General features: G+C 41.8%; 1 protein-coding gene across 1 annotated transcript in view; it reads right to left on the bottom strand.

Annotated features, from left to right (window-relative positions):
• Positions 1 to 6,843: 6,843 nt before the first annotated feature.
• GUCY1A2 (guanylate cyclase 1 soluble subunit alpha 2) overlaps positions 6,844 to 27,828 on the bottom strand; it is a 260,844-nt gene continuing 239,859 nt past the window's right edge. Inside the window, exon 9 of the mRNA XM_019528531.1 lies at positions 6,844 to 10,315. Within this exon, the coding sequence (XP_019384076.1) occupies positions 10,108 to 10,315 (208 nt within the window). The 3' untranslated portion in view covers positions 6,844 to 10,107. The remainder of the gene's footprint in view (positions 10,316 to 27,828) is intronic.

Raw genomic sequence — 27,828 nt, 5'->3', positions numbered from 1 at the left:
GGGGGGAAGGGAGTTGACTGTAGGAGATCCTCGCAGCAGCATGCAACTGGTGGCAGCATGCACCGTCCAAAACCGGAGTCTGGCTGGCCAAAGCCACACTGACTGCTGACCAGGCTCCCTGCTGCAGAAGCACCATGGCTGCAATTTCTGGAGGCCCCAGGACCTTACATAAGGCTGCTGGGGCCAGCGCAGTTCCCCGGGGGCAAGTAGCAGTGACACATTGGCCCAGCCTCTCCTACCCCACCTGGGGCAATGTGTCACTGCTACTTGTCCCAGGGGAAATGCATGTTCCCACTCATAGGGACACACCAATTAAGTAGGAGCATTAAAAAACTCATGAAATGTACCTCCCTAAAATCGGTTACTATTAAAAATGACACATGCAGGATATGTTTTCCTCTCCCTTTATTTTTGATCCTTTGGGTTTTATTTGTTCCCTGAAATTTTCTGCTTCAGACAAAAACTTGTCTGTCACAAGAAAGATTCCCACTTAGTCCCATGACTTCAGGAGGCTGTAAAACAAGTAGAAAGCAAGCTCAAATTCATGATAACCTGGGATCCTGGTTCTCCTTGATTTAAGAGAATCCCCAATTTTCAGTTCATAAAAAGTAACCCCAAATCCACATTTTTCCACAATTTAAATGAAACATATATATTAGTGGTGTGTGTTTATTAATGGTGTTTCATTTAAATCATGTGAAAATGTGGATTTGGGGTTATTTTTTTTTAACTGAAAATTGAGGATTTTTTAAATCAGAGAAAACCAGGATCCCTGATGATAACCTCTCAAGTGTCAGCAACACTATGTGTAACTGTACGGAGTTTATAATCTGTGCATTCTACTAACTACAATCTCTTTTCTCTGATGCAACTTATATTTGTGAGAGGCTACAGCAACTGACTACTCAGGGAAAAAGAAACTTACACAGCCTGTTTAAATCCTTCCCTTAGGCAGTGATCAAATAATACATAGCATATAGTGTATAAAACCTGGGACAACCAGGATCTAAATCAATTAAAACATTATCCTTTTTAAAGTGCCAGTGGTATCTCCCATTACAGAAACACTTAATCTTGCCATCTCCTCCAGAACACTTCTTCCCTGTTTGCTTCATAGCCAGTCTGGTTATGTCCCTACATGCCAGCTGAACTTAGTCTTGCAAATGATCTAGGGTTTCTTGATTAGCATCCTAACAAACTTGGCAGTTGTGGGGAATCTGTCTACCTGAATGGATTTTTACCCCCCAGTGCTGTCCAAGGCCTACCTATCCCAACACATTCCAAACATTAACACAATCTCATTCCATACTTGAAATGACCTGATGAATAGAGTTCCCAAATGTACTTCACACTATACAGAACTTTTCCTCTGAGGAATTTACAGCATTTTCAGAGGAGGGTAAATAGTATTATCTTCAACATGAGGCAGCAAATGAGCAACAGAGCCTGGGAGTACAAGTACGTCAACAGCATATAACCACATTTCCTGATGGCATCTCCTTTGTTCTAACCATAATACCACATGCACCCTCAAGCAATAACCATTTGCCAGGGAAAAGTATCTTTCTGGGTAACTGGAGACATTTTGTGTTTGGTTGTGCATGTCACTATGAGTGACAGACAGACTCCTAAGTCACTTTTTCAAAAGAGATGAAGAAGGTTAAGTTCCATGGAATAGCCCCTTCTAAGTGCCCATGTTTCCTTTGAAGAGGAAGTTTCAGAGCCTAAGTCTCTTAGGTGCTTTTGAAAATTTTACTCCACTTAATAACTGCAAATCATGTAGGACACTGGTGCACTTTGGTAGTTACATAAATGCAAAGGAATTTCAGCCAACCAGAAGTAGTCTTAAAAAATAACCACCATATCCATAGTTCTCATTTAACTTTTCTTTTTCTATACTATCCAGTCTCTCAAACAGTAGCTTATGTTTTAAAAATCACCACTTGCTCAGTCCCAGAAAACCACATTTTGAAGTGACACAGCATGCCCTCATCTCATTAGAGAAAAACAATGACTTGTCTGGGAATTTACAGCAAATGAACACTGAGACAGATTAAACACAACCTCTTCACTCCACCTATTAATCAATCTTAACATCCATTCACTGCTTTTTATGATACAGACGTTTCTTTACTGTTCGCCTGTTGTTTTTATTGCTGCTATACAGTATTGATTATTTCCCAGTAATGAAGCACAAAGACAAGAACGTAACACAAGAAGCAGTATTTCCATGGCAGGAGAGAGAACCTTCTTGGGGGCTTGCCCAAGATTATGAATGAACTCTGCCAGGAATCACTAACACCTCCCCACCTTCTGTTCCAAGTGCAAGGCATGTTTCTGTGACCTTAACAACACGTGCATGTAAAAAAACAACACTGAACTAAACCAAGACACTGCACTCCTCATACTTCTCCCCTTGGGGAGAAGATGAGAGAACAAATAACACAAAAACAGATGTTGTCACATTCCTTAATGCACTACTACAAGGCGCTCTGATATGCAGTAAGTGCTGTACTAACATAGAGTAGAATAGCATGGCTTAACTTATTGCTTTAAGAGTAATTTTACTAAGGTATTGCTAGAGAGTAGTGCTCAAAAGTGTATATACAATTCAATGCAATACACTAAGTTAGTACAATGTTAACTTAAAATGCATAAAACCCCAGAAATGTAAAGGATTATCCAACAATCAGACCTCAGCCCCTACAGCTTATAAAATTTATTAACATCTCTTATTATAGATGCATCTGATAATGACATTTAAACACAGTTTGGAAGTACTTCAGAAAAGGGTTACATAAAAATTGTGCATTCTATGAAGATGGGTCAGTCCCTGGATCTCCAGCATGTGTTCAAGCACTTGCTAATTTGTAGCCTTAACAGATACATTTAGGAACTCTTGTTATTGGGCAGCCCTGGCATCCTCTATAAAGGTTGCAGACACCAGAAGGAAGAGACTGATACGTAATCACCATCTCCAAAATTGCAAAAGGCCCCATCCTTTGAAAACTTGTGGCTCCCTCCCATATTATAACTGCATTTGCCCCAAGATATGTTTATGCATCTTCCAGGTTTTTTTTACTCTTCGCAATGCAATTTTATGAGAAGCAGCATGGATGAAAAAGTTAAGGTGCATCATTGTGGCTGGAAAAGTACCCTGAATATGGCTCACTATAAGTTCAGTTTCTGAGCTGTGTGGAGAGAATATGCATATACTGTCTTAACGCTTTTATTCAAATATAAACTCTCTTTTCTCTTTCTTTTTTCCCTCCCTTTCTTCAGGAAACTGAAAAAAAATCTTTTCTCAAGAAAACTTAACTCTTCTCTTTGTCCAGGAAAAAAAGACAAGTTTCCCACATTCTGTTTCTAGTCATAGGGCATCTATAAATGTGCTACAGGACAGAGCAGGGGTACTTTAATTAGAAAGGCTCTGAGAGCTGCTCTAATTAAAGTGTCCACAGCGTCATATGTATTCAGCATCCCGCACTTCAAAATGGTGGTAGGGGAGCTTTAACTAAAATTCAGTTGATAAGCTTTAGCTAAAGCACCCCTTCCACCATTTTGAAACACACAGACACTAAATACACATGATGCAGAGGCTGTCTGCTCTGATGCATGCTACTTAGCAGACATCCAGCACATGTATAGGTGCCCATAGAGAACAAATTCCTGGAGTAACAAGCTGGTTTAGCATCTGTCCATGTGGAATCCCTTGGACTTTCTACTGAGACTGCTAACAAGTGCTGTTTTGTGTTGCTTACTTTATTTGTCTTTGTAATGTAAATTCTCATCCACGAGGATGAGACACAGATAGCTCAAGCCATTTCTCCAAAGGACCCTAAACAACTACAATGACCCCATGATACTAACTCAGACTGCAGGCAAACCTATGAGTGATTACAGATGTGAAAGTTCTGCATCCTACTGCTGAATTATCAAGCTTTCCCCATTCACATTGTTTATTGGATTTCGCATGATCTGTGGGGAGCAGACAGAAGTGACAATTTTTTCCCAATCTGGCCACAAACTGGTCTATAGCTGTGACCAAACACAAGTGTATGGCTTCAGACTGCTTGAAAAATGGCCAATCAGGTGAAAATCTGAACCCTCATTGCATGAGGGGTCAGATGAACACATTTCAAAACACAACATTTTCTGTAACTTCTGTCTGCACTGCCTGCCATCCTGCTGCTGTTTTCAAAATGAGATGAGGGAAAGAGAGAGGAGGGAATTCAGTCTGGGGTTTTTTCAGCCTGCAGTTGAGGGTGGGGAAGGTGTATTGGTGCTCCATCCCTCTCCCACCCCTCCCCAAGGTGGGGAACCCCTACAATGAGTTCCTTCTCCTCCCTTTCTCCCCTCCCATTCTGAAAAACAGGCAACAGGCTGGCAGGCAGTGCAGACAGACAGAAGTTACAGATGTTATGTTTTAAAATATCTTCATCTGACCCCTCATGCAATGAGGAGAGAGGAGGGGCCATTGCTAGGGGAAACCAGCTGCAGGCTCCCAGCCAGCAGCTAGATTCCTCTCCCCCCTGGAACTAACAGTGAGCTTCTGTTTGTTCCAGAAGATCACTGTAACTCAAGACACTTCCTGCAAAGTGCTCTTAGTTACAGCAGGGATCTGCACTTCTGTCTGTGCTCAATCTAACCTCTGCTGCTTACAGAAAACCATGTTACTTACAGCAATTCCACCTTGGGCTTTTAGAATGTCTGTACCTACTCTTAGTGTATCTCAAGGGAATTGATCTTTTTATATTATCTGTTTTACGGCTAATCAATAGAAAACTTCTCCCTCTTTTCTATTTCAAGAATGAAATAGTTGCAGAAGTCTAGGACAACAGCAACACAACAGGAACAATGAGAATATTTAGGACTAGCAGCAAGCCTGTAGAAATGTGACAGTTCAGAATTGGAAGAATTTCAGAGCAGCTTAGCAGTGATACATGCACTGAGAACTTATACAGATTTGATATTTGTACGTAGTTCAACATAGCTTTACTATCTTAAAATTCTGCCAGGGGAATTACCTGTTCAGAGGAAGAAATCTACAAAGTGAAGTTGGTTAGTAGAGCATAATGGGTCCCAATGGGACACCACAAAACTTTTCAAGTGTATGTGACCTCATGATACTGTACTGTCTGCCCTATGAAGTAACTTGGGAATAGATTTATGTCACCCTTAATATATTCTCATGCATGTGTGTTACACACATAAAAAGCATAGGGATGTTTTGAAAAATGGAGACATGTTTCAGGCACAAACAATGTTACTGCAGGACACACACAGTAACTGTTTTGGTTTGCCAGGAGAATTGCAGATCACAAACACACACTAACTGCCGTAGGACTGGATATCTTCCTCTGAACAGACAATTCCCACAGCAGATTTTATAGGTTATAAAAGCTTTGTTTTTTGTTTGTAAAAGCCTGTTTCCAGGCTCCAGCATGCCTTTCCAAGCAAACACTCTGCTCTGGAAATGGATGTGGTAATAAGCAGTGAACCCAGAATAGCTACTATCATTAATGCCTGCAGACTCCTAGGAAACTACACAAGGCAGAAGGTTGTGGGTTTCTGCAGGACAATCACACTCTTAGAGTGCATCCAGAAGAGTGTGAATGTGCAGTATGCAGTGCCACAGACATTCCCCATGCTGATAATTTGTAGCATGGGGGATTTTTTTGACAGGGAGGTGGATGATACATGTGGCAGTACACTAAACTATCCAAAATTGGAGCCTGGTTGGCTGGAGCCATGCTCCAGCTGCTGGCCAGGCTCCCTGCTGCTGGATCACCAGTGCTGGAGAACTAGGAGGCCCCCAGGATCCCAGGTAAGGCTGCTGGGGCCAGGCCAAGTGCTGGTCCCAGCCTCCCCTACCCCCCCCCTCCCCCAAAGCAACCTGCCACACAGCAGAGCACACATGCACAGGCATTCCCCAGGGACAAACAGCAGTGGCACAATATGTGTGCTGCTGCTGCTTGTCCCCTGGGGAATGTATGTGGCTGCACATCTGGATCCAGAGTACTGACACAGCAGTAATTCTCTGATGTCAGAGCCTGTGGCTCTGCATAGCAGGTATCACTACAGGGACTGGGAATCTAATTTTTGCAAACATTCTACTTTCTCTACTACTATTTTCTTCTTGCCTTTCCATGCCTTGCCAATCTTCTTGGACCCTTTCCATATAATTTCACTGAAGAGCATGAGCTATTGGGAGGTTCAAATGGAAGGAAAAAATCCAACTGCCTCATGATTATTTAGCCTTTGTGGTGATTCCTGTCATGTAGTAAATTCACTGTCTTTACCCCAATGTCACCTGTTCTGAAGCAGAGGGAAAGCCCATAGCACCAGTTTGTGTCATATGTATTCTAATAGCCCATATAGCCTTTCCCTTACATTTCTCTGTATGCAGCACCTTCAAGGAGGATGGATTTTGTCTTTGTGGAAGCTCAAGGCAGCAGATACTGCTACTTACAGTTAGGCAAAGTAATTGTTATACAACTCTTAGTCCCTGTCCATGCAAAGAACATTTACTGTACAGGTAGAAGGAAAGTTCCAAAACCAATATTTGAATTCGGCACTCATTTAATCACTGCACAGAAATACACTCTTTTCCACTCCTTGCATATGCAGTCTGGGAACCCAAAGTCAACTCCTGCAGATAAAATCATTCACACATAGAATGCAAACTTCATAGAGAAGGGTTTTTCTTTTACCAACAGGAGCCATCATTGGAGAAATCTAGTATCTTACTAAAATCCTACTGTATTCACACCACTTCTCTGGCTGAAAAATTTCCTTCACTTTATAAATGAATCAACAATATACTTGTACGATTACAGCAGGTACAAATAATAAGTTTAATAGTGTTGAAAATATGTTTATACTTTTCTCTCACATGGAGCCAGGGAATTTTTCCTAGGGACAGCAGTTGTTTTAAATCAAATTTACACACCATCGCACAAATAAACAATGCATACTTTGCATAACTACTGATATTTTGGGCATGGCAACTTTATGGAAGCTTAATTAAAAGTGGAGCCTGTATATTCTTGTACAGTGAATCTGCGCTGATTTGGAGAGCCGGCTAACTTATTTGGTGATGCTAGCAACAATTCTTAGTTTTTGCACTAATCTCCAAGATTACCTACCCACGTATCTTTTCCGTAGAAATACTATGATCAAACAAACTAAGAACTGTGCATTACGAGGGAGATAGTGGCTGCATCTACATGAGATGCTGACTGCATAGTCATTACTGCACAATCATTTAGTACTCGTTTATACACAAGACAGCAGATACTGTATAAAAAAAAGTACTAAATGACTACGCAGTAACCTGAGTAGTATTGATGCACAGGTTTTCTGTAATGTTGACTACTCAGTAGCCTGAGACTACTGCGCAGTGGCGTCACATGGCAACAACTGCATGAGACTACTGTGCAGTATTATCATATCACAGTTGCTGCCATGTGACGCTGCTGCACAGTAGTCTTGGGCTACTGTGCAGTCAACAATCCATGTAGATGCGGCCAGTGGGATAAGATAACTTTAGATCAAACTACTGTAGAGTGAAGGTATGTCGGTAATGTCTTCACAGGTTAGAAATTCAATACATACATATTACTGGCTGCTATAATTGTTTGGATTAGGCAGCAACAGCACAGCCTCAGCTGTCCTGGACTGGAGGTGGGGTAGCTAAATTTGACCATGTCTTCATCTGGAGCTCTAGTATACATCATTAATTTTCACTGAAAAATAAATGTACTTTACATACTGTATCTATGTAAACTGATGACTATATGCTAAAGTATCCACTTCTATATAGAAAGCCGTGGGGTATCTGCAATTTGTGTGAAAACTCTGCAGCCTTAAACCAAAGGGTTTTCACCAAGCGAACTTTTGAATGGGAAGAATGGCAAAAAGCTTGCAATTGCTTCCCAGCACAGTGGATGGAAGACAGACATCTGAACCTCTGAACCTAAGAATGCTCTGAGATTCGTGAGAGAAACCAGTAAGCTTAGTGTACTGACAGAAGGCTGGGACATTCACATTTAAACAATTCTTAGTGCTAGTTCCCAAGCCCCTTCTCTTCTAAGGCAGCAAGAGACTTTCATAACAAAATCAGGTGCATCTCACATAAAGAAAATCTACAAAATTAGCTCTTCTTCACCTAGTCATTCTTACCAGAAACTGCAGACTCTATACGTTCTGCAGAGCCAGGGGTGACAATATGCTGACTCATTGCATCCTACCACAGCATGTTGGTCAAAGGAGTCAGTTTTCAGTTTTTACATGTCCTTCCTGGAAAAATTTAACAAGATAATTTAGCCAAAACACCATATTTATGTTTTGGTTTAGGGTTTTTTTTTTTTTGTTATAATGGGAACTTTCAGTTAGGACCTAAAGTCCACACATAACCACCCAAATAACTCATCTGATTTTAAAATTACTGATCAGATTTTTAAAAAGAGGAAAACATTCAGCAAGCTCCCAGTAAAACTGAGTCTCTTCTCTGATTTTAGTAGGCTTTGGATCTTCGTCCAGAAGCGCTGGAAAATATCAGCTAATAAACTCTTTTCCATAAGAGTAGAACAATGTTGGCCTAAGTGAGTAGGAACTCCCCCTCCCCCCGGGGTTAGGAATTGCATAAGTAATTTTACGGTCTTTGCTGATAGAAAAGGGTGAAACCAGAGAAATAAAATCTATCTGAAGCAGTGGTCTTCTTAAGAGCAGATCCTCATCAGTTGCAAACTGGCATAAATCCATTGAAGAAAATAAAGAGATGCCAATTTTCACCAGATGAAAATTGGTCTTTAATTTTGATAGACCTTAATTAATCTGAATTTTGAACAACTATTTGCATTATGCTTAGGTAAGACTTTTTCCTTTTTTATTTCTTTTCTTCTGGCTAAAAAGTGTCTTTTGTTTATTCTACATTAGATAAAGCAAGGGTATTTCAGCCACTCCAGCAACAGATTTAATTGCCAGAGTAATATCAGTAATAATGTATGGGATTTTCAAAAACTCTTAAGTGGCTTATGAATATAAGTCCTATTAAAAGTGAATAAAAAACCCCATCCGTGGTGTTTCAAAAGTGTTTTGGAGAGTTTTTTTTTTTTTAATATGCTACAACATACCAGCAGTTTTTAAATAAAAGACTCCACTGGTTACTTCTATCTAAAAACTGATGGTATGAGATATGGTCCATCATGTGCAAGAGTCCTTTTTCTATCGATCAAGACACTAATCTTTTAGCCTTGGTTTTCATTGTCCTGAAAAGACTGGACACACATCACTAGTAGGACAAAGATCAAACATCATTCATATATGCAAGACAGTGCTCATCTAAAACTTACATATCAGGGAAAGAGATTTACCAAAGTATTATTTCTTCTTTTGCAAAATATTGGTATCTTTGTTGCCAAAAGTCAAAAAATGACTTCTTACCATGTGTATAACAATACACTCTGATAGAGTACATGAAATATACAGTAGATTATTCTGAAAAGCTGACTAAGCTCACTCATTTTACAGTGTGTAGAATGTAATCGTTCAGAAAGTGAAATATGTATAAAAATAGGTAAAATCCCTACAATATTGTACTGAATTATAATTCCTCCTGTCAGGAAGGTTACAGCAACTCTACAGTATATGTATGAAATGTTTGTTCATAAAGTTAAAAAACATTGTTACCTTACTGAATAACACATTAAATGTAAGAATGCATAATCAGAACTGACTCTCAATTCTGCTTAGCTGGTGCAAATCTACAGAGAACCACCACCTATTTCTGTAGAGAAAAAAATCAAGCTCAAATATTCATATTGATTTGAGTATGTGTGTGGTTTTTTGTTAGGGGCCAAATTTAAATTTATGACCAATAATTCCTCAGGAAATGGAAGTATTTTGTTTCTTTTTTTCCCTCTTTCCAGGTTGTTTAATGACAGCAGTCACCCACCTTTTAAAATAATTATTGCCTCACATTACACCAAGCTTTTACTGCTTGTTCAGAACAAGGCAGTGAAACAGAAAGAATCTCCAACTCTCCTGTCATGACCCAGTTCTGGGCTTGTGCTTTTTTGACGAGTCTTTGATCTGCAGCAGGCCTCATAGGCTAGTCTCTCGAAGGAACATAGTGCCAATGTTGTAAGAAACCTTTCTCACTCTGGCAGATGTGATGGAAGGCTTTGGCTGCTTCTGACCACTTCTGACCTCCAGGAAGTAACAGATCCCAGGAATTTCCTTTGGAAAGTTATCTGGAAGCTCTTCACGGGACCGAGGGATAAAGATAAAATTTTCTTCTTTTTTCAGAAGCCTAGGAAAAAAAACCCAGAGAGAGTGTCTAGAAGAATGTAGTAATGTTTTTGTGCAACCCATAGTCAGAAACTGGCTTAAATTACCATGCAAATATTAATAAATTCCAGACCCAGCTTCCCAGGTGATGTAAACAGGCTAGAAATTGGCTTCAAATGAGCTACTTTGATTTACGACAACTAAGAACATAGCTAAGCATACACACATTTTAAAGAAAATTTGTATTGGTTCAAGGGCATTCTGTAGTCAAGAAAAGGAGTCTAAATCCGCAAGGATTATTCTGCATAGCATAAATTTGCCTTGATCAAACAAGAAACAAGTCTAATTTGAGGAACAGTTTTTACTGCTTTCTCTTTCAGGTTATTTATTTAGCTTTTGAATGGCCTCATCCAAAGCCCACTGCAAATCAAGGGAAAAATCCTTCTTTGATTGTTTCCAAAACTTATTTTGGAAGGGGGAATATTGTTCCCAGGTGAATTTCCCTTTACCTTCATGAAGGCTTCCCACCATATTCCAATACATTTTCTTTATTTCATCATTCCCATCTTGGTGGCACACAGCCTGTACATTCTCTCAACTCCCTATCTTTGTAGGAAGGCACTTTCTTATCATCTCTTCAGTAATCAGGCAGGTTACAAATCCAATCTTCCTTTCCCCGCTTTAGTTTCCACAGACCTGCTTCTTATCTGGAAGATTGTATCGTGATCAGTTTTCCAAGCCTTTAAATTTATGTTCAAAATACTGTAATCTTTTCTGAATTGCTTGAAAATTTGCACTGCCCTTTGCAGCAGAGTCCCTCTCCTTTCATCTCCTCAACATTTGTAGTAAATGTCCCTGGTTTTAAATCTGTGGATTTATTAAATCACAGTAACTCCTGTATATTGCCAGCCTAGATTTTTACAAGGAACAACTGACTTCTTTGCATATTCTCAAAGTCAAATATACAAGCTTCGTCTGCAGGTCCTTTCACTGAAGGGTTATTCATTTTGCTGAAGTTAAGGGCTCTCTCCCTTCAGGTCTATCTACCTTTGTTGTCTTTATGGGTAACTTGTATAGTCCTAGCGATGCTTTATTTTCACTTTGAAATAATAAAACTTATCTTCCTTTTTAAAAATGAGACCAAATGGGCCCAAAGCTCATCTTTTACTGGAATCATCAGAACCATTTCTCTTCTCCTCTTGGACACAGTAAACGGTAGTGGAACTTAGTAGCATAATTAAGGGTGGGCAGCTGGGGCACAAACCCTGCAGGCTTAGTAACAGGGTGCTGGAATGGAGGTGGGGCTCTGACTACATGAAGTGAAGCAGGGGCAGGAGTCTCCTCCTCAGGCTCACCCTCCCTTCTCAGCCCAACTCTTTCCTACCCCTGCAGCAGCACTACAGGTTAATTAATGGGATTTTGCACCATTGTTCAGCACATAAATCCATGGTGGCTGTAGGGTCATCGGACAGTTAACTTGGCTATTGGCCATGCCTCCCTTCACAGCAGCACTCCGCCCCTGCTCCTTTCCCACATGTCCGGACCCTCAAGCCCGTAAGTGCATCTTGAGTTTTGAAAAGGGGGTACAGATGATCAGGTGCATTACCACATATGAAATAACACATATTTTTCTCCAGTTAAAAATAAACTAGAAACTTCAAAAATATGCTAGGGTCCTAGGGTATAATAGGTTTGTAGCCGTGTTAGTCTAAGGACATAGGCAGACAAGGTTCTTTGGTTAAATCTGATATCTTTTATTAGACCAACTCAAATAGTTGGACAAATTCTCCTTAGCAAGCTTTCAGGTATAAATACTCTTCATCAGGCTGAGGAAACATTTGCAGTTGGTGTGTGCTCCTGAACTGATGCAGAAACAAATATAATTTCATTGGAATGAGTTAAAAATAAGCTGCAGGGCTGTAAAATAGGAGTTTCATTACTAGAAGCAGCTAACAGCAGAACTGCAAAATAAAGGTTAGTTTGCTTGGTGGAAAACTGAGACCAGTAAAAAGGAGGTCAACACCTGTGGAATGAAGAAGGAATCAGGTAGATGATAATGAGCCATGAAATCAAATGACTTCCTCAGAATGCCTCACTAGAAATGCTGCTGCCACTGGCAGGCAGTTAGTTTTAAATTTTGGATGGAGCAGGAATCAAAGGGAGGTGCGAGTGCATCGGTGCAACCCCCCACGACCCATGGATCTGCCCCTTGCTCAAGCCCCTGCCTCCATTCCAGCACCCTAGGTACAAGTGTTCTGCTCAGGGCGCAAATGTTACTAGTTACACCACTGATGTAGTTATCCACTGCACACCTTACATTTGCCTGCTTTATACTTTGAGTTACTGTTTAGGAACAGACCTTTGCCACTGACTGTGCTGAGTGTGACTGTGATTGTGTACAGTTCAGCTCAGTTCAGGGACAGAGCTTTACACATCTACAAAGTGGGTCTGCAATGTCAAAATTTTGATGCGATAGTATTTCAGCTGCTCAGCACAGGTGGCAGAAAGTAGAAAGGATCAAGTCCCAGATATCGTGTGTTGGCACAAGGTGGTGGAAATTACAGATGGAAGAGTAAAGCGAGGCAGTTAGCCATGTTAGTCTGAAGTCTGGCAGAAGGCAGGGCAGGGTTGCAATGTGGAGACTAACCAATCCAGAGAGCCATGAGCTTTCTCGGGTGACCGCTCACTTTGTCAGACAGAAGGATATGAGTAGCAGAAAGAGTGAAAAGGTAATAAGATGGTGTAAAGTAAATGGACAATGGCCTTGCCACTGAAAATTGTAGGTTTTCTCCTTAAACGCCATAGAAATTAGGCTAGATGACTTGTACAGGTGCCTATAAACCCTCTATTCCTCTCTGGCCTGGGGGACAAAGAAAGGCTGCAGTGGTCTCCACAATGCAAATTAAAACAGTAAGTTGTTCCCCAATTTCCTTAACCCTCCATTTCTGGCTAGCCACCAACCCCCCAACCCTTAGATTGGGTGGCCATTTTTAACTTGATCTAAGTTCCCCCTAACGCCCCCAAATGTCTGTATACAGCCTAGGCTGTTATATGTGAATAAAAGTATGGACTCTCGCTTAGTGAGGACTTTAAGAAAATCTTTAAATGTCTGTTCCTTGAAGCTTCCCAAAGTTTGTTTTTCTTCTACAGTAGGGGGAGCTGTAGTGGCAGAGTAATGATATTTGAAAGACTTTTTAGCATGAATGTAGTTATATCTTCAGCCATGAGTTCTCCTTAAAGATCCACTGAGTTGTCTACATCTAAAAAATTCTATTCAGAGTTTCTCATTGAACTTTTCAAGACTAACTATAGCACTTGGCACTCTGATTAAAATGAGAAGTATAATATACAGGGCTGGTATCAGTAACGGGCCCAAATCTGCTGTCGCTTACATGTTTTACAAATTCCCTGAAGCTGATGGGGTGTAAAGGAAAACAGAACTGAGCTTTCCACGTGAAAACAGGAATTAGTTTCTGCAATAATGATCTACTTCCTACTGACCTAAAATAATCATCGTCTGTTTGTGAGCTGTTCATTGTTTCCAGGAACAAACGTTAGCAAGTCTTTTAAGAATTCCTTGTGATTTAGGATGTACCTGGCACCCTTACTGTAATCCAAACTTCTTGGCAATCTTTTTCAAAGACTGCTGCACTGTAACTATAGCATCACCTACTGGGTATGTCGACACGTGCCCATTTACTGTGCAGTAACTGAAATGACTGCGCAGTATGGGCACACCTCTACATGTGCACCCCCGTGCTGTGCAGTAAATATGGTGACTTACGCTGACTTGAGTGTAAATTTGATACCTACATCATGCAGGTATCAAATTTACACCCGATTAGTTACTGCACAGTAACACACATAGACACCTCACTGCACAGTAACACTGTGTGTGTGGACTGACTTGGGGCTATCTTTTGTCCCAAGTCAGTCCACACACAGCATTAATGCACTTTAATACCTGCATGTGCAGATGTTAGCCTATTCCTGCTTATTACACAGTAATTTACTGCGCAGAGAATTTAAGATGGCATAAATGCACGTGCAGAGATGCCTAATGCATGTGAAAAAGCTACACGTGGAACAAAATTTAGGATTTCTTTCAAAGCCTCAGCAGTTACTCCTCTCAATTACTGTGGATAATGTTCAATTCTAGAAGTCACAGCAACTGATTTATAAAATAAAAACCACAGTCCTTTGATTCTATTACGGTGATTCTCAACCAGGGTGCCACAGCCCCCCTGTTATGTCTTGAAATCCTTGCAAGGGTGACATAGGGTGTTATAATATTAGCACTAAGTGTATAAACATGATTCACATGACAAGCCCAGAGATTTCAAATAGAAATGCATAGTGTTAAAAACATTCTGACCTGTTGTAATCTTTTTGAGTTTTCTGCAACAGAAGATTTGCTCTAGTACCTTTCTGTAGTCATAAAATAAGTGAAAAGTAAGAGCTGTCATTTTCCAAGCAGTGCCTCGACTCTAACAAGGGGTGCCTTGAGCCAAATTAGGGATATCTTGTGTATAAAAAGTTCAAGAACCACCAGTCTATATGAACAACTTTCTGCAGTAACTGCTCACCTGGTTTAGCTCTCTGATCCATAAGAAAGCAGACAGTTTCATTACTTGGCACATACTGTCCTGATAATTGTAATTGTGTCAGAACTAGAGAGGGTTGTGTGAAATTTCAGAGCAACCTGACACAGGTAGGTGGATAAGAATCAGGATAGCAATAGCAAATAAATGCTTTCTGGAAGGTGTCGAGTATCACTGTCCCCTGTGGACCTAAAAGATGCCGCCTCCCAGTTGCCTAGGATGTCATCACCTATAACTGTGGCAGGCGAAACGTACGCGTTTGAGACCCCAACTTGATATTAATGGAGTTGGTTCAGATGTCTTCAGCATGTAGTCCAATTATGAGTCTCTCCGGTGTCTCGCGAGGTCCTGAGTTTCTGAGGACTCCGCCACCCCTACACCCTCGCCCGTTCCACCGGGTGGTGGCCAGCCGGTTGGTCCGGCCACATATCCACAGTTCCTCCAGATAATCCACAAAAGAAAGGTCAATCAAAACAAACATGACAACCATGAAGGTTCCCCTGATCTGTGTAGCTGCTCCGTCTGTCTGCAGCCACCTTCCAACTCAAGCTTGACCTTCGAGGGGTCAAGCACCCCTTAGTTGGCTCTCAGAGGGCCCCGTTGTGGGGCTTAATGAGATTCCTTTTTAACAACTTAAGTTCCCTATTGAACTGTGCCCCTATTACAGGGACTATGGTACCCAAAGTCAATCGTGCCCCTCTATTAGGGTTATTAAGGTACGCTTCTCCCGCCGGGCTCAGCCAGCTCCCGGTGGTAAACAAACAGTTCTACTCCCCGCAGGGGCCAGTCAACTGGGTTCAAAAACCCGCTGGGGTTTTGCTCTCCGCCCGAGGCTCCTACCAGCACTCAACGTTGCTTTCAGCGTTCCCTGCATAGTGCGCCGGCGTGCTCCACCTCCACCTCCACCTCCACCACTTCCTCCTCCTCTTTCCAGTTCTGCGTTGCTCCCGCTTTCCAGTCCCGGCCTCTCCTTTATACCGGAGGGGGAAATATCGGCCCCTCCCTTCCCAACACACCTGGGTAAGGGAAATTTCTGCTGGGCTCCTTGAGGCTGCGGACCTGGGGCCGCTGGCCCTCCGCTTAGCCTGGGAGCCTGCTGGCTCCTTCTCTCTCTCACAGAAGGAATAATTTGAGATACAGAGTATAGGGACAGATTAATTTTAACGGGCATTAAATTTGACCTCCTTAGGTACTCTTAAAACTCCTACAAGAGACCTAGCTGCTTCCTTACGTACCTAACATTTATGTAAGTCTGAACCTGGGTTCTAAAAGCGACCAGCAGGGTGAAAAAAATTATCTGGGGTGAAGCGTGCAGATGTTTAAAAGGTCTGGAAAATCACTCTATCTGCAACTTAATGGTCCCCTTATCAGCAGCTTTAGGCTCCTAAAACCTTTTAAAGAACTAGGCCTAGGTAACTAAGATATTTCCTTACCACTTTCTAGAGTGTCAGACACATTTACAGCATGCTTGTGCTGCCAACTCTTTATGCCCCAACAGCCCTGCACTGAAAAACACTTGCTGCCCAGTGCCTGCTACCAGAAGTAATTCAGCTGCGTTTATATGACATTGCACCTAGACTAATTAGCTCACCCACAACACCAAAATCATGGGGCTACACTATTTCCAGTTTAAGAAGCAGCATGCGTGGAACACCACAATGTGTTTCAGCTCAGCGCTGCCTGCATGTTAAGTAATCAGCATGGACAAGGCCTTAGGTGATAGAACCCGAAGTCCTCTTGACTTTCACTGAGATTTGGGGCATGTCTATACCACCAACTTGCTATGTTAGGCAGCAACACTTCCAAACATGCTGTGCTATTTTATGTGCACTGTCTCCTGAACCAGAAGTGGTATAACTATATTTGCCTGATGTTATTAATAGACTGTAAGGGGCTGGAAGGGACTTTGTAAGATCATCGGGTCTAGCCCACCTACACTAGGCAGAAAAGACAACTGAAGTTAGGTGACCCCAGCGAGGTGACCATCCAGTTTCCTTTTTAAGATTTCCAGGGTAGGTGATTGCACCTTTGGAGGAAGTTTATTCCACAGTCTGGACACCCTAACTGTGAAGAAGTTTTATCTAGTGTTAAGCCTGAAATGGTCTTCCAGGAGTTTGTGGCCATTACTCCTGGTTTTCCCCAAAGGTTCCCTGGTGAACAGTTGTTCACTGAGCCCTTGATGTACTCCCCTGATATAGTGGTAAGCTGCTACCAAGTCCCCTCTCAGCCTTCTCTTTTTTAGGCTGAAGAGACCCAAGTCCCTCAGCCTTTCCTTGTATGGCTTGCCTTGCAAGTCCCTGATTATATGGGTGTCTCTTCTGTGGATTCTCTCAAGCTTTTCTACATCCTTGTTCAAGTGTGGTGTCTAGAAATGGACACAGTACTCCAGCTGCAGTCTCACCAATGCTGAGTAAAGCGGAAGAATCACTTCCTTGGTTTTACTTGAGGGGTATCGGTTGATGCATGCCAGAGTATTGTTTGCCCTCCTGGCTACAGCATCGCACTGACAGCTTATATTCATACTATGGTCTATTATTTCCCCTAGGTCCCTTTTAGTCACGGTGCTAGTCAGTTTGGTGCCAACAAGCGCGTAAGTATGTTGGGGATTGTTCATCCCCAGATGGAGCACTTTACGCTTCTCAATGCTGAACTTTAACTGCTTCCGATATGCCCAACTTGCCAGCCTGTATAGGTCTGCCTGTATCTGCAGCCTGTCTTCAAGTGTGACCATGCCCCCCCATAACTTGGTGTTGTCTGCGAATTTGGCCAGTGAGCTCTTTACCCCCACATCCAAATCATTGATAAAGATGTTGAAAAGCACCAGACCAAGCCCCTGAGGGCCACCACTGGCCACTTCTCTCCAAGACAACACAGATCCAATTATTAGAGCTCTCTGAGTCCTACCCTGCATCCAGCTTCCTACCCACCTAACTATTAAGTAGTTAAGCCCACAATCCTCCAATTTTCCCATGAGAACATCATAGGATACCAGATCAAAGGCTTTTTGGATGTCTAAGTATACAATGTCGACCTCCTCTCTCTTATCCAGGTGGTGAGCTACTTGCTTGTAGATGAGATTTGTAAGACAAGACCTGGCCATAATGAAGCCATGCTGGCTGTCATTCAGAATCCTAACTTCTTCAAGCCTATTGCACATAGATTCCTTGATGAATTTTTCAAGGATTTTTCCTGGGATAGAAGTTAGTCTAATTAGCCTATAGTTTCCTGGTTCTTGGCTCCTCCCCTTCTTGAAGATGGGCACAACATTGGCCCTCTTCCAGTCTTCAGGGACCTCCCCCGAGTGCCATGGGTTTTGAAAGAGTTTCACCAGGGTTCCCATGATGACTTTGGCCAGCTTCTTTAGCACTCTCAGATGAAGTTCATCCAGTCCTGCTGACTTATAAATGTCTAACTTTTCTAACTGAACGTGCACCAGTTCAACATCAAAATTAGGAAGGTGGTCATTCCCATCATGCCCATTCTGTATCCAATCTAGTATCATTTTCCCTTTAGTCCAATGAAATACTGAAGCAAAGTAGTCATTCAGGAGGAGTTCAGTTTTCTCCCGAGTGTCAGTAACCAGCTGCCCTGAATTGTTAAGCAACGGCCCCACACTTCCATTTGCTTTCCTACTTTTCCAGACCTAAATAACAACTTCTTATTATCCTCGATTTCCATTTCTAGTTTAAATTCAGTCACTGTCTTAGCCTTTCTAATCTGCTCCCTACAAGTGTGGGCTGTTGTTGTATAGTCCTCCTTGGAGACTGTCCCAAGATTCCATTGACAGTTTAATTAGCACTTCTGAAAGGCTGAGCTGATTGGCCCAAAGCTTCTGGTCTGAGAGCTAATGCACACAGTGTAGCATAGTGCATTCGAGCATGCCACTACCTGGCACAATAAATCTGCAGTGTAGACATGGTTTGAGACTAAATGTGCCTTGTGACATGACTGTAGTACAGATTGCAATATAGCACAGAGATAGCTTTAAATGAACTAGTTCAAGTATCGGCAGCCAAAAATGCTGCAGCAGCACAGAGCTAATAAATAAGGCTTAGTTTATTCCATGGCCATTTAAACCTAGTTCACATCACACTGTAGTCTGTAGCATAGGTCTTTTCTTTGTCACTTTTGAAAATGGCAGGTAGGTAGGTACTTCTGAAAAGTACTGCTTACAGCAGCAGGAGACTGACTCCATTATCACTATGAACATTTTATTCCTGGACATCACTATGAGAAGCTCAAAGAAAGCCGCCTCTATAATCACTGTAAAGCAAGCAAACACAATGCTAAGATTTATAAAAATGGAAGAGAAAATAATATTCACTGCACCTTTGCTTTGAGATACAGTGGGCATGTCTACACATGAGCTTTAATGCACAGTAGCCTCTTTTACTGCACATTAAAGAATCATGTCAAAAACCATGCTAATAGGCAGGGGTGCACCGATAAAGATTTTTGGGGGCAATACCAATGGCCAATTATTAACGAGCCATATCAACCAATACCGATCTAATTGCTAATATGCAACCCAGCAGCTTGGAGAGCCGGGTCCAGCTGGTAAGTCTTTTGGGGGCCGAGGGAAGTGGTGGGAGGAAGAAAAGGGCATGGTGGGGCAGATTGAGGCTTGGTGAGGCATGGTGAGGAAGGGAGTGGGGCTGCAGCAGGTGCTGCCCAGCCAGGGTGTGGCGTAGAACACAGCCATGAGTAGCTCATTCAAGAGGCATGACTCCTGTCACTGTGCACGCCCCTGGGGGAGGCACAGGAGGTGTGTGCCCCCCAGATCTGTGTGTGGGACAAGGGCAGGCTGCCCTGTGGGCTGGGGTCAGGGGCGGCACCAGGGTCTTTCTGGTGGAGGGGTTGGGCCAGGGCTGTACTTGGGGTGGGCGGCAGTGGCACTAGAAGGAGAGCTATGGGGTGAGCTACAGCCACCAAAAAATTTACCATAGCCCCCCTGTACCTCTCCCTCCCAGCATCACTGCCACCCACCCTGAGCACAGCCCCAGGCCAATCCCCCTGCTAGAAAGAGCCCAGCATTGGCCCTGGGTCCAAGTGTACAGCAGCAACCCACCCTTACCCCACGCACAAGATCCAGGGGGCACATGCCCTCCATGCCCCCCAGATGAGCCACTTGTGGCTCTGTCCTGTGCCCCTCCCAAACCCACCCCAACTGTGCAGTGCCTGCCCCAGCCCCACTCCTTCCATTACTGAAGGGGCCTCGATCTGCCCCCCCCCATGCTCCTTCCCCCAACAGACTTGCCAGCAAGATACTGCTCTCAAATTTGCTGGGCTGGCTGTGTGCATGCTGCGACTGCTCATGCATGCAGCGTTTATTGGCAACATTATCATCCATATCAACCCAAAAAAACACTAATTGCTGATAATGTCAATTTTCCTTTTATCCATGCCAATATGATATGGACTGATGTATCGGTGCACCTCTACTAATATCCTAATGTACAGAAAAATAGGCTACTGTATATTAAGCATCACTAAAAAGTGTGCACTTTCACTCCTGCACATTAAGGCAGCCTAATGCACATTTATTTATTACCTCATATTAAATGTACTAAATTTAATGTGCAGTAGCAAAACACTAATGAACATGTAGATGTGCCTAGTGACTAGAAATTAACACCATATCCCACTAGATGGTTGACCATCAGGTTATGTAAAGTAATGATAATATTTTGAATATTATAGAAAAATCTTAATAAAATGTACTTACTTATACTCTTGTTATACAAGAATAAAGAACTACTCAACATCCTGAAGATAAGTAATTTTAAAATATCCAAAGAAGATAATTATACGCAACGCTTCAACCATGGAACTTAATTCCACAAGAAATGACAGAACTGGAAGTAATGTAACTGTGGAAGGTAACCAGGGCAGCAGCATTAGTCATAAGCTTTGTGGAAGAGCACTAGAATAGCCATGACTACAGTGGCAGCTGATCACAGCACTGCAAATGGCACTGCAGTTGTCAGCACTGCTCCAGGTGTCAGAAGGCTGCCCCAGGAAGGATCCTGACCAGCTAAGCCTCTGACTGGGCGGACTGTGTTCTAAGAATGAATTGAGGCTATGTGGGAATTAGATTTTTAAGATCTGGGCCTCCTTTGTTGCAGAAGTTCAAAGGTGGGCAGAGAATGAAGTATGGAAGTCCAAGAAGAGAAAAGGTGGTTTTGTTTGTATGACATGTGGAGTGCCCAAGACAATTCACCTGCTGTCTGCCTGTAAAATAGTAGCCGTGCTTTGAGCACACAAAATGTTATAGAAATATTAAAGAACTCTAGATTAAAATTAGGCCTTAGTTGTGTCAACCTTGCCACCCAAATTTGCAGACACGTTTGAAAATCTTGATCTCAAACTTCACGTTGCCAGCTGCAAAATGGAAATGATAACATCTCTAAAAACTAAGAGGCTGTAACTTAGACGATTACATAGTCAGGTGCGTGGCAAATTGGTTATGGGACACACCCAGAGAGTGGAGGTTGATGGGTTTGTATTGACCTGAAAAGATGTGGGCAACGGTATCCCCCAGGGCTCAGTCCTCAAGCCAGTGCTGTTCAATATCTTCATCAGTGATTTGGACAAAGGCGTGGAGAGCACATTGTCCAAATTTGTGGATGACACCAAATTATGGGGCAAGGTAGACACATTGGAGGGTAGGGAGATTTGGACAGGCTGGAAAAGGGGGCAGAACAAAACAGGATGCCGTTCAACAAAGATTAATGCAGAGAGCTGCACCTAGGCAGAAGGAATCGCCAACACACATACACATTGGGGGATGACTTTCTAAGCAGCACAGAAGCAGAAAGGTATCTCAGAGTCATAGTTAACTCAAAGATGAACATGGATTGACACTGTGACAAAGTGATCAATAGAGCTAACTGCGCACTATCATGCATTAACAGGTGCATCATGAACAGGTCTAAGGAGGTGATACTTCCCCTTTATGCAGCTTTGGTAAGGCCTTAACTGGAGTACTGTGTCCAGTTTTGGGTGCCGCACTGCAAGAGGGATGTGGATAACCTTGAGAGGGTCCAGAGGAGGGCCACTCATATGGTTAGGCGCCTGCAGGAAAGGTCCTACAAGGAGAGACTGAGGGACCTGGATCTCTTCAGCCTCCATAAGAGAAGGCTGAGAGGGGATCTAGTGGCTGTCTACAAATTCATCAGGGGGGAGGAGGGAACAGCAAGGAATAAGAGATACTCTGTTTACCAAGGCACCCCTTGAAGTAACTAGAAACAATGACCACAAACTGAGGGAGAGCAGATTTAGATTACACATTAGGAAATGCTTAGCTGGGGTCATATGACCCCAGCTCTCTTTCCTGCCCAGGGCAGGGGGTCAGTCTCGATGATCTTCCAAGGTCCCTTCTGACCCTAAAAATCTATTAAATCTATGAAATCTCACTGTCATCCATTAGCATTTTGCAAATAAATTAATGAACATTTGTGAAACCCTGATACTATGGTTACAGGAAAATTAGTATTTCTGAACTGAATTCAAAATTTCATACATTTATAGACTGTAAGGCTGGAAGGGACCTCAGAACATCATCGGGTCCAGCCCCCTGCAACAAGTAGGAAAGATAACTGGCGGTCAGGGGACTCCAGCATCATGATCATTTAGATCATATGCAATAAATACTGAATAACTAGCTATCAGCAAGCACCACCCATTCTGTCCTCTTTACTGAATGAGGTAAGCATGTTGTGGAAAAACAGTATTTAGTAGATTTCATATTCCCACACTTCATTTTTATTTATAGATAATGAAAATATGCTTATTGGATTTTTCACCTTTCATTTGCTTCTCCAATTTGAGTGCACTATTAATTGATCTGAACTAATTGATCTACACTAACTAAATACATTGCAATGAAAATTTTTTTCCATGTTTATGAAAGAGTATTCTGCTAGTAATAACTCGTTTCACATTCTAACAAACTAGTTAGTGTAGTTATAGACTTTTTAAAGCTCAATTATTTGCCTTTCTTTAAACAGCAAACCCTTACTAGTTGAATATAATTTTTATTTAGTATAAGTAATTTTCAGAGTCAAGAGTAACAGTATAACATTATATGTTAGAATTTTGCTTTTAATTTTAAATAAGTTTTAAAAATAAAATGTATTTAATAGAATTAGAAACTGAATTAAAATGATTTAATTTTTAAACTTCAATTTTTATCCTTTTAAGAATGGGGGGGATGTTTTATTTTTGATTGTGTGTGCATGTGTGTGTTTTGTTATTGCTTTATATGGCAAAGATGTATGTATTATACTGGTACTGTAACTGTGAAATCCTACATGTGGTTGAAAGTGTGCGTGAAAACCTATATGAACAATTTCTCTGAAACTTCAGTACCCTGGTATTGGCTACTGCCAGACAGGATGCTATACTAAATGATGACTAGACTGACATGATATGGGAACTCCCCTGTTCCTATGTAACTTCCAATGACAGATCATTAAGGTAACAAGATAGAAACACTGCTAGATAGCAATCAGGTACAATGGTTCATGATTTTATTTTTTATTTAATGTCCTGATCTATCCATTTTTTTCAAACCTGAAGTGGCTTTGACCTCCAACTACAATCTGTATTTACTGTGGAAAGATTTATAAGAATATGTGGAGAAATTCTCTTGATGTTTTACTCTGTGATTTTGGCATTCATGATGATGGTATTTTTCCCTTTTGGTGATAATATTTTTCCTTTTTGCACTTCAACTGTAACATGATTCCAAAGGTGAGAATGTTCTGTGTTCCACTTTTGTATGTGGATATATTGTACATCACACAGGGCATGTCTACACAAGATGTATTACTGTGTGGTTGCTTAGTTTACTGTGTAATAAGTACACACGTCTACATGTGCGTGTGCTTACTGCACAGTAAAAACCCTTAATTGCAATTAAATTTGCTACCAGCAAATCCAGATAGTAAATTTAAGCACGATTACTTAACGATAATGCACATGTTGATGTGACCCAGCAACAAATTTGCTGCTGGGTCTGCCCAGTCACTAGGGGACTGCAGCTTAAGAGCCTTCCCTGCTTCAGGGCTGAGCTGTTTCTATGGCAGCCCCTGTCTGCAGACTATAAAAGCATGCTGACATTTTGTGCCTTGGGACACAAACACCAGGGAGCCTGAAGGTATTGCAGGCCCTGTGTATCCTCTTGGGCAGGCCAAGCCCTGTAGCGCCTGCCTGGCAGTACCCTAACAGTGCTGCTAGCCACTGCTGTGTCATTGGCAACCAGGGCAGTTCCATCAGGACAAGAAGCCTAAGGAAGGCTGCTTCAGACTGCTGCAGCCCCTGCCTAGCCCTGTCAGCCCTCCAGGGCTGTTTGCAGGCTGCTTTTGGCAACAGGGCCAGCACCACCTGCTGGCTGCATGTCCCCAGCAGCCTGCCCTGCACCTGCAGGTGCTGTGGAGCCTAGTCTCTGCCACACAGCTCCCAGTCACTTGCCATGCCCCTGTGCTGGGCACTGTTGGCAGCTGCCCAGGGCCAGCAACAGCAGGACAACCACACAGGGGCCAAGAGAGCCAGCATGGAACACATCACGGCCTCATTCTCATCATCCAGGCCCACCACCATCTGACTGTGCATGCCTGTGCCCTTCACCCAGGATGCCAACCGGAACCAGGAGGAAACTGGTGACTTGATGGCACTTTGGGGTAACTAGTTGTCTCTGCCAGAGGCAAGGGCTGGAGCAGCCATGGCACAGGGAGGCAGAGTGGACAAGAAGGGCACTGCCACATGCTACCCCTGCACTGGGCATGCTGCTCCTGGGAAGGGAAGGGACTAGCCAGACAGTGGGACTGGTTTCTAAAGATGGCTGCTAGGTGCTAGCAGCTGCAGCCAGAGCTTGGAGTTCCCTCTGGTGGCCACTAGTTTGCACTGCAGGGCAGCAGTGACCTGGCAGAAATTTTCTGCCAGGTCCCTGCACATGTATACACCTAGCCAAAATCACTTACTGCACATCAGTAAATCTAGGCTCAAGTAAATGCAAGTGTAGATGCACCCACAGAGTATAATATAATAGCTGGTATATGTCCAGTTCTGGGGTTGCAATTTATACTGTATTTTCTACTTAGGAAAAGCCTGCTGCTTCTGCCTACTGCAGTTCAGCAGCTGCTAAATCTGGCATCTGTTTCAGAACAACACTGAAAAAAATAGATGGATTTTAGATTCAGAATATCTCAGGATACAATATATGCATCATCTTAAGGAAATGATAGATGTAAAAATAAACAACATTTTAAAGGCTATTAGAAATATTATATAATTAATCTAAGAAAGCTAGTTTGATGGATAGATGGTCCATCAAAATACTCTGTCCGGTTGGTAGAGAGTTCCTTGTAGAAAGAAAAAGTATATAGACTTTACCAGATATAAAACAAATCAATAGGGTTTTGCTGAAATTAATTAGGGTTCTATTAAAATCACCTGAAAAACCTACAAAAAAGAGATTCAAGCTTTCTGTAGTTTCTATGCAGGCAGAGATTATTTCCTATAAAATGCTAACACTCCATATTAGGTTTCTTAAGAAATTCTTTAGGCCTATTGCATTTTGTTGTACACAGTGGGTATGGTTGGGGAAAGCAGGGGAAATGAAACAGGGAGGCAAAAAATAACCTTGTTTTTTAAATTTAATAGTTTGAGATGCAGGGAAATTATATTTACCCAGTTCTGTTAAGTGCTTTGTGATCTTGAACTAAATTACATTGTAATGCTCTTGGAAAACAGGATACAACTAAGTATGTTATAGTAGAAATACATGAAAAATAAATAAGATAAATCTGGAAAAATAAATTTAAAAGTATCTTTCTTCCAAGCTACATGAATAACCCTGACAAATCAGTGTTTACTTGCTCCCAGAGTACACAAAATAGAGAGCTTTTATTTAATTCAGGCAAAATTAAGGAATTAAACACAGCCTTGCGCAGCTTTGCTATTATTCAAAAAGAATGGAGAAATGTATTTTCTTTCTGTTCCTTTCCTGGCAACTTCCCCTGAAGGTGGACAAAGCTGTGGGTTTTATATGTACAAGTACTATGCAGTACTTGATGATTTCAATTAAAGTTTTGCTGGAGCAGTCCCATTGTTTCCAATATAGATCCACTGGTGGGGGCTAGTGATTCAGAGCAAATTGGGGTCTGTAGCCCTGTATTTGAAAGACCTATTTGAGTCAAAAGACAAAAGCAGAGAACAAGATCTTTTGAGCAGAAATGAGCTTTTATCCCCAAAAGATTCAAAGCCAACCTTTGTAAGGACTGCTGTCTTGCATCTTTGAGTTCTTTGCAGACAGGTGTAATTGGAGCAAAGCTGCCCAAGGTTCACTGTTGTTGCTAAGCAACAGAAAATGTTATATTTATATTTTTAAATTCTGCTTCTTGCAGAAGCAGATTACAGACTCAAAGGGAAATATCTGAAGGTAATAAAGTGCATTTAAAACTGTGATTATAATTTGGAAGTAGATGATTATTTATAATATACAATACTTCATTATACTTGGAAAGCCAATGAGTAAAAATGTGTCTAATACTAACTGAACACTCCGTAAACACAAAAAAGATAGCAGGATTTTCATTGTAGGGCATTTAATTCCAGTGGTTCTAATTATTTAATATAAATATTAGAACCCAATACATTTTGTTTCATTTCAAACTTATTTTTAAACTGTTATAATAACTATAAATATATTAATTAAATACCTCTATCAATAGAGCACCACAGAGGGAAAAATGGCAAATGAATTTAATGTAATGTCAGCAGCAAAAATGCCTTCATATCTTTGTATTCAGTGAATTATATAACTACATAAACCCATTTAAACAGAAAAGTTTCATACAACCAACCCATCCTGGATTGTTACTATTTATTCTCACCAGTGTTACTGTTTCAAGCTCAAGCTTTCTAGGATCACCTTCAAGCCTTGAATCTCTACATGAAGACCCACTTCTTCAAAAAGGTTAAGAAGAAACTATCTCATGCTATCAATTAACCTTAAATTACTACTGCCTATGATGCTGAGCAATATTGTCTCTGCTTCCTTGCATTCCCCCATCTGTCTATACCCATCTGTTGTCAGTCGCCTTCTGTTTAGATTATAAACTCTTTAGGACAGGGACTGTCTTTTTTTTTCTGTACAGTAGCAAACACAATGTAATACTGTAATTTCTCACATACAACATGCCACTGAATATAATATGCAACTTGTTTTTGAAAGGAGGAATAAAAAAAAATTGTTCCTTGTAATAAGTCACTGAGTAGCAGTAACTAAGAAGCTGAGCCTGTTTGTTGCTCTGCTTTCTGTGGATCACTGCAGATTTTACTTTTGGTAACTTCTGCCACTTACCACTTCTGATAAGTGGCAAAACCTGCTCTTACCCTACTTCTAATATATACTGTGCACTCCAATTTTCATCAGCTGTTTTTAGGGAGAAAGGTGCACATGCATGTGAGAAAACACAGTAATACAATGGTATACATGTATGTATACTGTTTTGTCATATTGGTTTCTCAGCAAGAACAGTACACAGTTCATAGATTTCATAGATTTCATAGACATCAGGGCTGGAAGGGACCTCGGGAGATCATCGAGTCCAGTCCCCTGCCCAAAGGGCAGGAAGTCAGCTGGGGTCATAGGATCCCAGCAAGATAAGCATCCAATTTACTCTTGAAGGTGTTCAATGTAGGTGCTTGAACCACCTCCGCTGGCAGACTGTTCCAGACCTTGGGGGCTCGGACAGTAAAGAAATTCTTCCTTATGTCCAGCCTGAAAAGGTCTTGCAGGAGCTTGTGACCGTTCGACCTCGTCATCCCTTGGGGCACTCTGGTGAACAGACGTTCCCCCAGATCCTGGTGGTCACCCCGATAAACTTATAGGTGGCCATCAGATCACCCCTGAGCCTGCGCTTTTCCA

This window comes from Crocodylus porosus, unplaced genomic scaffold (assembly GCF_001723895.1).
Source record: "Crocodylus porosus isolate Cpor-Errol unplaced genomic scaffold, CroPor_comp1, whole genome shotgun sequence".
Classification (NCBI taxonomy): domain Eukaryota; kingdom Metazoa; phylum Chordata; order Crocodylia; family Crocodylidae; genus Crocodylus; species Crocodylus porosus.
Note: the sequence above shows the minus strand (reverse complement) of the source record. Positions and strands in the feature narration are given on the sequence as shown.